The sequence below is a fragment of the Magallana gigas genome, chromosome 3 (assembly GCF_963853765.1).
Source record: "Magallana gigas chromosome 3, xbMagGiga1.1, whole genome shotgun sequence".
In the NCBI taxonomy this organism is placed as follows: domain Eukaryota; kingdom Metazoa; phylum Mollusca; class Bivalvia; order Ostreida; family Ostreidae; genus Magallana; species Magallana gigas.
The window spans coordinates 41,825,779-41,840,317 of NC_088855.1; the positions used below are offsets into that span (position 1 = coordinate 41,825,779).

At 32.5% G+C, this 14,539-nt stretch overlaps 3 protein-coding genes across 4 annotated transcripts in view; 1 reads left to right on the forward strand and 2 right to left on the reverse strand.

The window, feature by feature from the left end:
- Positions 1-393: 393 nt before the first annotated feature.
- LOC105347015 (PAXIP1-associated glutamate-rich protein 1) lies at positions 394-3,690 on the reverse strand. Of its 2 annotated transcripts, none has more exons than XM_034443427.2 (5): positions 3,582-3,690; positions 3,087-3,200; positions 2,176-2,327; positions 1,261-1,340; positions 394-1,023 (listed from the first exon to the last, which is right to left on the reverse strand). In XM_034443427.2, the coding sequence occupies exons 2-5, from the start codon at positions 3,198-3,200 to the stop codon at positions 686-688; spliced, it is 684 nt and encodes a 227-aa protein (XP_034299318.2). In that variant the 5' UTR covers positions 3,582-3,690; the 3' UTR covers positions 394-685. The 2 variants fall into 2 exon arrangements, with proteins under 2 accessions (XP_034299318.2, XP_034299319.2); XM_034443428.2 differs by lacking the exon at positions 3,582-3,690 and adding an exon at positions 3,445-3,570.
- A 3,154-nt stretch (positions 3,691-6,844) lies between these two features.
- On the reverse strand, positions 6,845-11,139 carry LOC105333137 (malate dehydrogenase, mitochondrial). The gene is made up of 8 exons (XM_011435972.4): positions 10,981-11,139; positions 10,052-10,304; positions 9,236-9,345; positions 8,614-8,745; positions 8,303-8,407; positions 8,010-8,081; positions 7,598-7,750; positions 6,845-7,208 (listed from the first exon to the last, which is right to left on the reverse strand). Exons 1-8 carry the CDS (start codon positions 11,050-11,052, stop codon positions 7,083-7,085), a joined length of 1,023 nt encoding a protein of 340 aa, XP_011434274.3. The 5' UTR covers positions 11,053-11,139; the 3' UTR covers positions 6,845-7,082.
- A 125-nt stretch (positions 11,140-11,264) lies between these two features.
- Positions 11,265-14,539, forward strand: part of LOC105333136 (serine/threonine/tyrosine-interacting-like protein 1) — a 35,539-nt gene continuing 32,264 nt past the window's right edge. The window contains exons 1-5 of the mRNA XM_011435971.4: positions 11,265-11,523; positions 12,117-12,178; positions 12,466-12,568; positions 12,802-12,870; positions 14,020-14,087. Of these exons, the coding sequence (XP_011434273.2) occupies positions 11,418-11,523; positions 12,117-12,178; positions 12,466-12,568; positions 12,802-12,870; positions 14,020-14,087 (408 nt within the window). The 5' untranslated portion in view covers positions 11,265-11,417. The remainder of the gene's footprint in view (positions 11,524-12,116; positions 12,179-12,465; positions 12,569-12,801; positions 12,871-14,019; positions 14,088-14,539) is intronic.

Sequence of the window (14,539 nt, forward strand, 5' to 3'; positions counted from 1 at the left end):
TCTTATGGTTCATGAGAAGAAGATTTTTGAAAATTTCTGGAAAATTTTCATAAATTCCTAATTATCTCCCTTTGCAAAAGGGCATGATCCTTAATTTTCACAACTTTGAATCCCCTTAGGCTAAGGATGCTTTGTGCCAAGTTTGGTTGAAATTGGCCCAGTGGTTCTTGAGAAGATGTTGAAAATGTGAAAATATACAGACAGACGGACAGACAGACAGACGAACGACAGACAAAATGTGATCAGAATAGCTCACTTGAGCTTTCAGCTCAGGTGAGCTAAAAACTATAAAACTTGTAAAATTACAATGCATATTTAAGATTGATCTTAGTAACAAGTTTATTCCTGGACATATTTCATATTAAAAAAAACATCATAAGTAGACAATGAAACTAGTTCATAGAGAGGAAAAATTTAATTGAATGATGTACAGAAAAATGCCATCAGAAAAAAATTAGCTTAACTAAATAAATCAACATACATATGATTATAGACGACACTCTTTCTTGAGAGAAAAAAACAGTCCTGGCTAACTTTGCAAAACTAATGTCATACTCTTTCTCACAAATTCAACCTAAAGACTTGCTCAAACTTTGCATAACTTCTTTTGTCAGAAATCCTGGGCAGGAATTTGAAGACAAGTGTTTGTCACTTTTATCAGTGCATGTAGCAATAAATGTATTGATCACTTGACTGCAGTATTTTGAGATTCGGTTGAGGATGCAGTCTCTATTTCCTGCGGTTTTATCTCAGAATTCTCAGTATTCGTCACAGGAGTGACCATAGAACTTGAACTTGTCCCAACAGCAGTTGTTGAGGATGTCTCTGTAGAGACTTTTGAGGGACTGTTGTTTGAGGACCCAGAGGACGGTTTAACAGGGGTGGACCCTGGGGTTCGGGGTGACCGCTGAAATCTACGCTTTGCATCCCGGTCAGCTGAGTTTTGTATTCTTTGCTTCATTACATCCTGAAGGATCTTATCCATTGTTGCTACTTTTTTCTGGGTTCTTGGGGTTCTATTGCCTGAAATTTGGAAATTATAACGGGTTGTTTTAAAGATTATAAATGTACTGGAAACTTAATACATGCAAGTAAATTTAATTTAAGGTTTAGTATTAAAGAGTGACACAATAAAAATGTATATTTTTAAAATTGTTTGAAAATAAAATGGTCATGTATATCAACAAGCTTAAGATATTCACATAAAGATAATTTGGATTTGATTGTGTATTCCGTATACAGTACAAAAATATAACATACCAGGTAGTCGCTGCGGTGTGACTTTTGGTGTTGTTCCTATGTCATCATCATCAAAATCAAATTCTGTTGACTGCACTTGTCTAAAATACAACAAATATTTATAAAACCATTTTCAAATCGGCAGTATTGATACTATAAAAATATAAATAACAACCAAATGAACAATATTACATTAGAGAAAACTCATGCAAATCATAAAAGAAGATCATAATGTGGCTGCTTGCAATTTGGCAAAATAAACAATTGTGTAAAATGGGTGAGCTCTTAAATTCATGTATCTACTTTCAAATATGATTATGGAAAGAGTCTTGTAAAACTTAGAGATATATGTATTAATCTCTTAGAATTTCTCGGTTTTTTTGGTGGGTTTTTTATTTTTTTTGGGGGGGGGGGGGGTCAGAGTTATTATTCCATTAAGAAAAAAGAACCCATTGTCATACCAATTATCAGTACTACTGTCCACCTCAAAAGATTGCTGAATTTCCAATGAAATTCCACTTACAAAGATTATTAATGACATCCAACTTACTTTGCATACTTCTTAGGTTGCTATATTCAATTGCTAATGGTATGACTTATACTCGAGTCCTCCATGTGCTGCTGAATATTTACTTACTTAGGTTCTACTTAGTTAGCTGAGTTTTTAATGATTAGCTTTTACTTTGAGTCTTCCTTTGGTTGCTGAGTTCTTAATGATAATTCACTTACTTTGAGTCTCCTTGGGTTGGTGAGTTCTTGATGATAATGTAATTCACTTACTTTGAGTCCACCTTGGGTTGGTGAGTTCTTGATGATAATGTAATTCACTTACTTTGAGTCCTCCTTGGGTTGGTGAGTTCTTGATGATAATGTAATTCACTTACTTTGAGTCCTCCTTGGGTTGGTGAGTTCTTGATGATAATGTAATTCACTTACTTTGAGTCCTCCTTGGGTTGCTCAACTGGCTCTGGTTTCACATCTTCCTTCATTTCCACATCTTCTTGTGATTTCTCTGCTTTTGGTAAATGTCTTCCAGGACATTTCCATTGCAATTTTAAAACTTTCTCTTTAGCTAACGCTTCATATAGCTTAAAAAAAAACAAAAAAATATTTATATTTAAAACCTATCATTGGTTTTATATTCAAAACCTATTAAACACTAAATAAAAATGCTACATTATTCCATTCACTATACCTACTGATTATATCAAATGAAAAGTTTCACTTAAATTTACTTTGTCTATAATACACTTACAGGACCATCACTACCATATAAGAACCATACATATATGATAATGGCAAAAATGTACATCAACTTTTTATTGTACATACTGGTAAAGTTTTGTTTGTACATATTAACATATGAATTTTGTTTCATTCTTTTCATTTACCCTAAATATTTGATCTTGACAAAGTGAAAAAGATTACCTTTTTCTGCCATTTCCCACTTTTTGCACAAAACATCTTATTATAAAGCATTTTTCTTTCAGAAAACATTGAGTGCAGTCATGAGCAAACAAAAAAGATTTATCCAAGAATAATTCCCAACAGAGATTTTTCTTGTTCAAAGCTGTGCCCTATTTTACCATTTGATGAAAAATAAGAAAAGTGCACATTTTCTGACTGATTTTAATTGAACTGCTAAAAAAGTGTTGTGAGCAAATTTGGAACTTTTGAAACTCAAGAGTTAAGATCTGCCTGAGATTTGGGTAAATATAAATATCTGTGAAAATGCCAAACCATTTTGCTTTCTGTCATAAAAAAATACAATGGTAAAATAATACACGAGCAGAGCCACTGGCAAGTAAATAACATTTCAAAATGAGTCATACAAATTTAAGATATACTTTTATAATATCCTCTGCAAGAGGGCACCATGCCCCATTTCCTTTTTTCCCTGGGTCATATTTTTCTTCATCACTGCCCTGAACTTGCCAATCATTCTCAGGTTTTGCATCCATCTATTTACAGGAAAAGAGTCATAAAAAATAAAAATATGTTGTGAAGATTCAAAGAATGGAATGTGACTTTTCAGAGATGCAAGAAATCGCCTGAGCAAAAAATTTACTCATAAATTTTTACAAAAGTTATTAAATAAAAAAAATGTTTATTTATAAAGTTATAGATACCTGAATTTTTAAAACTAATTAATCCAATCAATCTCATTGCTAGATAAAATAAATAAGGTCAAGCCCCCAAACTTACTGTTTATATAAAGGTTGGTCTATTCTGTGTTTCAGATCTTTAAAGGACATGTGATATCCCATTTTTATACATAAAAAATCAGACTGATTTATTTCCTGTCGAAAAATTGAACAATCCTCTTAACCTGTTAACCTTACCTTTAAATTCACCAACTCTAAAGATGCTTAGGCTTATAAAAAGTAAAAAGCGCCAAATTCATAACAAGAAATAAACAAAGTAGTGTAAAAAAGGAACCTTCATAGTACATTTCTGATATCCGATAACCGTGATGCGCCCCGGGAATATTTTTCCAGTGGAATTTAGACAATCTTAATTCTATATAAAAACAAATTTCAACATCTAACACGAAATATTATCTTGGTCACCTACAATACCCAGTGACACATCTCAATTTAAATTTTTTTCTCCCATTACAAAATTTAGCAAACGGCATCAAAAAACCTCATACATAATATTATACAATATTTTTGGGGTAAAATGTAAATTATTAGTTCCCCCAGGGACGTATATACTAACTACTTATACTTAGTTTATACGTCCCTGGTTCCCCTGATCTTATCGAGAATTTTTTAAATTCTGAACATTGTAAAAAAAAATTCCTACAGGTAGTTGTGGCTGTTGTGCACTGGTGAAAATTCAAAGCACTATTCGTTATACATGTATCCCCGAGTACCCAAACTCCGTCACCATAAGCAGAAATCCTCCCGCGTTTCTCTGTAAATTATTTTTTGTGGTTTTTATCATTTGCAATCACTAAATATAATCTGAAACAATATAATTCATAAAATTATTAACAAAAATATTTTTATTTTTATTCAAATAAGCCCTCTGAACACGACGTTTATCATGCGTGCTTATTATATATTATAAACCTAACTCCGTCACCCACATGCTCTATGATATGGCAGGGAATGAAGACACATTAACAATTTAGTTAAAACTCCACTTGTATCTAGGCCAAGTTATAATAAGTAAAAATGGTGCATACAATTTAAATTGTATTTAATTTCATCGAAATGAAATGATCGCCAGAATAAAAAATGGGTCCATGTAACAACAATCACAATGGCCTTTTCAGAATGTATGGATGCCGTTTGATTTATGTCCTTACATATTTCAAATATTTTATATCATTAATTCATATATTACTTATTATATTATCTATTTATTACATTTTTAGAAATGTAGCATATTCTAAATAGCGATATACCGGATATATCTATACCCTGTATAAGGCAAAAGTATCGGCATGAGCGATTTGACGTTATCATCAAGAGTAGTGCATAAAGGCTATTGCGGACAGAAAAAAATGTATTAATTACCTTAATCAAAAATGTATTACATGTGAAATGTTTCATCTTGACCTCTCTAAAAATGGCTGACCACCGTTAATGATCGAATGGGCCCGCATGTCAGAAATATCGATATTTTAGTTCATCCGTGAAAAAGTTTTAGTTGATTTCACACAATTAATGGTGCATAAAATGAACAAGGTTTAATTCTGTTATTTTTTTGACACATTCTTAAATTTAACCGTTGCAAATTGTTGACATTTGATTAAAGATTTTTGACATGTAAAAAATGACGTCATAATCGTACTTGTTTTCAAACGGCGAGGCGTTTCCCGAAAGTGACGGAGTTAGGGTAGTGACGGAGTTAGGGGGCTATGCGATATATGTAATTTTCCTTATGTTAAATTGAGTATGCGTGTAACGGTTTTAGCTGCATTTTATTGAACTTTATCTGTTTATTCACTTTCTAAACGCATATAACCATTCCACAAGACAAATTTTCAAGGACTGGTCAATAATTGTTATGTATTTATTTGATAAGAAATACTGCAATCAGAACACTGAAATTTTAAGCTTTTCAGGAATTCAAGAAGACATACTTTTTTGTATATATGAGCTGTTCACTAAATCATTTCATAATTGATCATCTTTGGGAAAGGAAGGGGGGGGGGGTGATATTCACTGATTTGCTATAAAATCCAGTTTAAATCCTTGGAAAATTTCCAACTTGCCCTTCATACTTTGATGGCAGTAAATAACAAGAGGCCCAATGGCCACATCACTCACCTGAACAACAGTTCTTGTATCACTCTATAAAGAAATATGTTTCAAAATGAAACTTTTTAAAAGTATCAAACACTTCCTTATATTACAAAATTTGACTTTATATTAAACGACGTACAAGAGTCCCATGGGCCACATCGCTCTCCTGAACAACAATTCCTTGTATCATAACACATATACCTGTGTTAAACTTTGAACCCTTCTTGGGACCCGAGTATTGGTCCGATGGTGTGGGGAACGACTGCACAATTTTAACAATTTAGAATCTAAATTATTTTAGGATGATTGCGTAGTAATCTCACATATTTTAGCATTGTAGTTCTTGAGAAGATGATTTTTAATGATTTTTCCTTATATATTCCTATGTTAAACTTTGAACCCCCGTTTTGGGGCCTAAGTATTGTTCTGAGGGTAACGGTTCTAAAAATCCGAAATCTTCACTATATATACAAGCTTTGGTGTAAATATTGGCATTTCTGGAGCAGTTGTTCTTAAGAAGATTTTTCAAGACACACCCCCTATTTTTACTGTTTCGTAATCACTAGTATCTCCCTTCTAAAAAGGGTTACACCTTTTATTTTAATGTTGAATTCAGAATCTCATTCCCATAACAATCATTTTACCAAGTTTGGTTAAATTTGGCCCAATGGTTCTAGAGAAGATGTAAAAACTGTGAAAAGTTTACAGATATTTGAATTTCGAAATTTGAACACCTATTGGGGTACCAGTATTGATCTGGTAGTCACAGTTATCTACACTATTTAGGATGCTTGTACAGTAATCTCTCTAATTGTAGCATTGTAGTCCTTGAAAAGAATACACATATTTTCAGACTTTTTCCTTATATATTTCTATAAAACTTGGAACCCCTTTTGGGGCTCCAGGTCACAATTTTAACAATTTAGAATCTTCACTATATATACATGCTGTTGTGTAAATATGAGCAATTCTGGTAAAGTGGTTTTTGAGATTTTTAATACACCCATCCTATTTTCACTGCTCCATAATCATCTTCCTTTTAAAAAGAATAACACCTTTTATTTTAACAATTTAGAACCCCTTTTCTATAAGGATGCATTGTACCTAGTTTGGTCCAGTGGTTCTTGAGAAAAAGTCAAAAATGTTAAAAAGTTTACAGACAAATGATGGACTGACAGACAGGCAGACAGATTGAGGGACAACATGCAATCAGGAACACTCACATGAACTTTTGGTTCAGGTGAGCTAAAAAGGCTCATCATCTCCCCTTTCATTTGAGGCCGTTGGACATGGGGTGTGTGGCGTTAATTTGAAAGTAGCGAGAAATAAAACACGAAACAAGAAAATGTAACAATAGCTTTCATTCAAAACTCTATAAAACATAATTCTACAATCAATGTTTGAGAAGTAAAGTTCCTCATACACAGAAAATAAAAAAAATTCCTCTTGCAAATTTTGTAATTGCCATGAGTGGAGAAGGGAGTTCATAGCACTATCCACTTGGCATGACATGTTTTCAGATTCAGATGCTGATGTTACGAGGTTGGTCAACAGTTTTATGATTACACATAGTGTAATTCATTTCTACTTGCTCATGAATTCAATTCCCTTTTTGATGTTGCTTTGTAGTTCGGGCATGGCATTTTCTATTAATTGTGCTTCATATTCAATTGTTTTAGGAATTCCTAGATTCTTCTCCACACCATTTTTCTAGAAAAAAAGGAAAAACAAAACATTTAAACATTATCACAACAATAATTTTACCACAAGAATGCAAAACAAGAATCCTATCCAAACATGGTAGATAAGTTCAATTTGATGAAGAGGATTTAAATTCAAATTGTTTTACAATAGATTTATTAAAAGTTACTGCTGTACTGCTTTTTGGAGGGAAAATTGATATGGATGGTGAAATATGACATAACAAAAATTGTTTACAGTTTATGTCACTGAATATTTTCATACCTTTGTCACACCATATATAATTCCCATGCAAAAGAGCAATACTGCAGTTATCGCGATATTTTTATTACTTATATGAGGTGGTCACATTAATTGTAACTATTTTGAGTACAGTGTATTGCTTATCAAATACTAACTCCAAGCAGTAGTGGCGTAGCAAAATAGGCAGCAGGAGTTTCTGTTGATCTAACATATGCACATTCCACTTTGTTGTCAGCACCATTCAAGGCATCAAGCATTTTGTAAGCAAACCTGGCTGCTGCAAATGCCATTGATAGGGTTGCTGATCCCTGAAACAAGTTTATAGCTGATAATACACGTATGTAGAGATTAAAAAGGAAAACAACCGTAAGTTAAACAAACAAGGTATCACAGTTCCACAGAATTTTGGAGGTTTAAGCAAAAGAATTTACAAAGTCATATACCAATAATAGATTCATATGGAATATTAAGATTCTTTGTGATGATAAAAAAGAGTATTCATGAACATGTGGAAATCTTTGCAAAAAATTCATGAACCAATGCACGAAAATGATGGTCTGTACTTACAGCTCCAGCCTTAGCCTCTACAACCTCAGTTCCAGCATTCTGTATTCTTTCTGTTAACTTTTTTCTTTCCTCCTGTAACAAAAACATCAAATTAAATGCTGAATAACTAGTTTGGGAAAGGTGAAAAACTCAATTTTGATATTTCAACTTTAGAAATTACTTCCCTTTTCAATTTAACAATTAAATTGATCAATGCAGCTGTATTTGACCTTACATAGTGCTGTGGTGTCTAAGAACAAAAATAATGCTTTGAGGCCTAATATCAGGGTTCACTTTAACCTGGACCAGCTTACCTGTGGGAATGACACTGCTGGTGTGGCCTGGGAGAGCAGAGGAATAATTGTGACCCCACTGTGACCTCCAATAACTGGGACATTTATTTTGTCCACATCTAGTCCCTATTAAATAAATTGAAAACAAACCTTTTACATCTTACTCTGATACAACTTTCTTTCATTTTTATGGTGAGTTGATGTATTTAATTAAAGAGAGATTTGGCTGTTCAAACTGGATGTTTAACTAAATGACATGAGACAGTTTACTCTTATGGTAAAAATATTGTATTGCAGTTTTGGAAAACCAATGTATGGCACAATGATCTCACCTTCAATTCAGATACAAATGTGTTGGCTCTAACAATATCTAGTGATGTAACTCCAAAAATGTTGATTTTGTTTTCATTAAAAGCATTTTTTCTTTTGTAAACTTCCTCTGCGATTGGTACAGTTGAGTTCACCTATAAATAAATAATATGTTTAATGTGCTTTCATCATCTATGAAATCTTTTCATTTTAGCAATATTTTGTGCTTAATCTCAAACTTGACTGCAATAATTTTGTTTCATAAGAAAATACATAGAAATTTCATGTAACCCAAAATGATGCTACCCTCTCTTCTGGTCTTGGATGATTTTTTACCATATATTTTTCACAAAACAATAATTTCTCTCAATCTGTTGCAATTATTTTGAAATTAAACAATACATTGACAAACTTCTGGATGTAGAATCATATTACATCTGTCATCAAACAAAAATTACCACCCACCATTAAATAATACAGATAAATGGGCTATCAAATGTCTTTCATGTATCAATGGTGTTGTCAATTAAAAGTGTAAGAATTACTTCGTATAAACTTAAAAATAATTGATTTATACATTTTTCCTTTAATAACAGACACAAAGTTGTCCTATCTTTATTTTAAGTGTTGACAATTTCTACATACTGGATTTGTGATAATTCCCATAATGGCATCAGGACACACTTCAGCACACACTTCACACAGGTCTCTTACAATTCCAGCATTGGTGTTAAATAGATCATCTCTGGTCATTCCTTATAAAGAAAAAATAATAACATCTTATATACCCGTACATAATTTTATTTCAAAATCCACAAGTCCTACCGAATTGTAAAATACATGAATGTCATGCATATGACTTATGGGAGTAAAGGAAAACTGTCTTAGTGTTTCAAATGAAAGATCTCATTTCTAATTTCATTTCTTCAGAAATGCAATTTAAGCAGAAATTAGCCATATTCTCAATTCTTTCTCATACAACTCTGGCAAATCATCAGTTAAAGGAGATCAGAATGAAAATATGAATCTATGTGGAGTTTAATCCACATAAATTCATAACTTCATAATTTTAGTTACATGGTTTGTAGTTGACCTAATATGGTTTATACATGGTCAGTAAATTCAATGTGGAATTTACTTACCACCTATAACCATATTAGTTCAACTACAAACCAAGAAACTACCTCATCTTACCGACAGCGTTTGTGTTAATACTATAAAATTTACAAAATAATAAAAATCAAGCATTTTATGACAATGTTACAAGTTTCTGACTCTAAGAATGAAGTCATAATGCTCAAGGACTGGAGATGTATATTTCACATTGACAGTGTATGGAATATACATGGTCTCCACATTACTACTGACATCCAACGATTTTCTTACAATTTTAGGTAAAAATATTTAAATGCAAAGCTTTACAATAGTAATAGTATTTTATTCAAATAAATAACTTTATACCTGGTTTTCTTGGCACTCCAGCAGGGATGAGAACTAGATCAGCACCTCTCACAGCATCTGCAAGTTGGTCACTGCCTAAGTGACCAGTCACCTTTGCTTTGGTAGATATGTGACTCAGATCTGCAGCCACACCTGGGGTGTGCATAACATCATAAAGGGAGAGATGTGTTACCCTGTGTGAGTTCTTCAGAAGCAGTGACAAAGGCTGACCAATACCACCTGAGGCTCCAAGGACTGCTACTTTTGCATTACTCTGCACAAAAAATTATTTTTTTTAAATAAAATGATACAAGAAAAGAACTGCTTGCACCAAAATCATCTGCAAGGTCAAATGTGATAAAATATAAAATCAATGACTAAAATTAGAAGATTGAAAATTTAGAAATTTATTTCTCCGTCTAAAGATATGAATAATCTGCATTTTCCTGAAAGTCTATAAGTTTAAGGAGCTTCATGTATGGATAAAAAATAATATAATTCAATTTTTGAAAATTAAAAGTATCCAGGTACACATGTACTGATCAAGTAGCAATAAAAATTCTTCCACATATCGCCCTTGGAATACATTATCTATTGCTATTTCATCCTTTGAGATTTCCTTCTTTCCAGAAGCTTCCGTAATTTTACGTTTAATTGTGGATGATAATTTAAGTTTCGGGACTCATCCTGATTACGTAAGCTGATATACGGAGGCAGATTAAGTAAAATATTTAACATAATCATAAAAACAACAAAAAGCATGAAAGAAAGCGCAAGAAACAAGAAATTCATTATTACACACAAAAAGTTAATTGCAAAATCAAGATTTCTTTGGACCTCTTTCAGTCTTTGGAATAAAGTACCGGTTGAACGATATACGGAGCGTGACGTAGATGCACGGTAAAGAATTGTTAAAAAAGCTTTACAATCAATGTAATGGAGGTGCAAACCTGTGATGAGGAAGAAAAGTTTCTGGCTGAAGAGCAAACAGCCAAAGAAGGTCTGGCGATTCTGGAAAACATGTTTCAGATGCTGGTCTGTGGTGTCCTCTACTAGAAGGCCAAATGACAGGAAGTGCACGTTGTGGAAGAACGCAGGTGCGGAAACACAAATCTATTACTCCGCGCTTGGCAACCATATACTTATTTTAGGCTTTAATTTTGTTAAAAAAACAAAACTGGTATATATATTTCGTGAAACTTCCTAATCTAAAACCAATACAATGTATTTAAACATTATTCTACACAAATGCAAAAATGCCAATAAGATAATCATTAGGATTACTTACCTAAAGCGCAATGAACTGTTTATATTCGGTTTGTGAACAGCCCCATGCATGTTCAGATGACAGGTGCAATATAGGATTGTAAACAACTTACACGAAAACATGGAGGAGGGCTTAGAACTGTTGGAACCTACGGAGTTGTACAATATGCTTCAGCAGGCAACGATATTTTCAAACTTGACTGATCCTAATTACCTACTTTTAATGGGTAAATAGCTTGAATTTAATTATAGTTTATTTATAATGGACTACTGCATGGTATTTGGCATTATGTTGAAACGGAATGGGACAGACAATAACAGACCAGATTGGAATTCGAACTCGATGCCCCTTAATGTCTAGTCAAGTGCTCTGCCAACTGAGCTATCTGACATTGGCGGTTGAAACCATTCTGGCTGTCTTAAATGATAGATCTTTACCCTCAAAGAACATCTTAGGTTTATTTTTCCAGGGGTTGGTCTCAGCACCAATGGATGGAATGATAGACATTAATGAATGGGATGTGAGATATACTGACAGATCAGATTAATTCAAACCCTGAGGTTCCCAGAATCTCTTTTAAATTTATATATAATCATGCAGGTGCTCCATCAACTGAGCTATTTGGCTGTGTCACTAGTGATCAACCTGGTCTGATCGTCACAGTCTATCATTGAGCACTTTTTAAAATATAAATCACACGATACAACTTAGTGAACCCTACCATCTAAAATAAAATTTTATTTAATTTTAACATGCAACTTTCTCTTAAAATGGGTACAGTTTAATTTTCATTAATGAAACATGTCTCTAAAATTTCAGATGCAAGAAATAAGAATGAATACAATGAGAGTCATGTTGTTACTGCTAAAAAGGTTCCAAAGGTAAATTTTAATTTAGTAATATATGAAAAACATGGTACTATTCATAAAAGTACATGTATCAGAAAATAGTTATTGAATTATTGTTTAATCTGGAAATTACTTACCCGGTAATTAATGTATATATTGCTGTGAAATATAAAAAGAAATTATCCAAATTTTTTATTTGCATTAGTTTTTCTGTAAATTTACATAAATTGGTTCACCTTCAGAGCATCAGATTGTTTTAGCAGTTTAAATCTGATAACATATATATATTCAGAGAAAATTCCTTTAATTTTCACATGCAGAATGAAGAGGGATATTTTGTGGTACCCTATGATGCTGAATTAGAATGCAAACAGAACATTGTGGTATATGACAGCAATACATCAACACTTAGAGAACCAGAAGGTAGGCATTTTATGCAACTCTTTTATTTTTTAGATTAAAGATTTTAATTTCTTTTAAGAATACCAGTGTTGTATGTTTATAATATTCAATTGAAAATTCATGGTCTTATTATACATGTCAATTAGTTATTATGTTAATCAATGTTTATCTGAGTTTGTTTGTGGGGCATAGAAAAAAAAATTAACAAAAATATTTGAAGCAGCTTTAAATTCAGATAAATATGTTTATTACAGCTCCTGCTTTAGACTGTGGAAGAATGCTATGGGATATGGGTAGTAGAAACAAAGTAAAAATTCTCAAAGGTATGAAAATTTTGAATTTTATACATCATTTAATTCTGCACAGAGCTGGCACACATTTTCAGTCAGCTGATAAATTACATGTAAAAAAAAATACATGTATACCATTTTCTGTAAGCTATGATCCCATCTTTGCTCTCCAAGGATTTTCATTTCACTCCGGGACTCTGCTCCCCACAATCCTCATGTGCATACATTTTCTATTTGCACCCACATTCAAATGTAGAGCAGTTAAACAACCAGAGTAGGGGGGGAGAGTGGACCAAAAACTTTTTGGTAGCAAAGATGCTATGACCCTAATGGAGTCATTTATGTGAAATATGACTTATTAAATCGGATATCTGCTTAGTGTATATGCTTAGAATATTAATATGTCAGGAGAGGATCAATAAATTTTCCCAGGGGGCCCAAAGGATGCTGGTAATTTTGTTTGCAAGGGGATTTGAAACAAAAGCATATATCTGATAACTTTTCAGTGCAATAATATTAAAATACTGTAGAAGCACATATATATTTGTGGGGTTAAAATTTTGTTACTTTTACAGAAGTTTAGTTGGAATTTAATTTTGTCATATTATAATCACTTAAATGTACACCAACACATATAAACTCTGTCTTTATGAATACTTGGGTTAAAAATTGTCATGGATTTACTTTTGTTGATTAAAATAATAAAATTAAATACTCAACAAATATTTCTGCTTCTACATTTGATAATGAATTTGAGTTTTCTGGGGGTGGTGGTGAATGTGTTCCTGATTCCTCTGGATCTGCCCATGCTTCTTATGAATGGCATTTTACCCCTACAAACATTTTGACTTGGGTGTATCTTTTTCTTAAAAATATTAAATATAATTAAATATATTAAATGCTTAAATATCTCAGAATTTTACTAAGTCCAATTGAGTCAGTGATAGTAAGTCAAGTTCCTGTTAATTACAAAGTTATGAATTTTTAATTTCATCATAAAAAAACCCTGTATAATTGTAAATTTCAAATGTTCAATGCCCATAACTATGGGTTTGTGATGAAACACAACTTGTTTAATAAAATGAACAATGTCAAAAACATATTCAGTGAATTGTAGGCCTGGTACATAACCTTCTATATTGTACTCAATGTTTCTATCCAGATTTTCTTTCCATTTTTTAGGTGGATATGAAGAATTCTCTGCACTTTATCCATTTTTAAGAACACAAAAAATCATATTCATGCCAAAGGTAAGTTAACTGATGAGCTTATATGATATGTTTACTGGTAATATCTTTAAAAATTACATCAATCAAAAAATCTAATAATAGTTGGGCTATATTATATTAAAAAATACGGTTTTGAAATCAAAGCCTACAAGATCAAGTGGTAATTACATTGCTGACTGTATTACATGTACCGAAAACTTAATTTTATTGACTTCATGTAGCAATTTATTTTGTGAAAGTATACTAAGATCAGAATATTATCTAATTAGTGAGTTGCACATGTTGCTGCTTCATCCATAACTTTGTCAGTTCATTTTTAGCTCACCTGAGCTGAAAGCTCAAGTGAGCTATTCTGATCACATTTTGTCCGTCGTCCGTCTGTCCGTCCGTCTGTCCGTGTCAACCATAAACGTTTATGTGGCGAAAGATTTGTCCAGGACATACTTAAGAGTTTTTCAAAATTATGAGCTTAG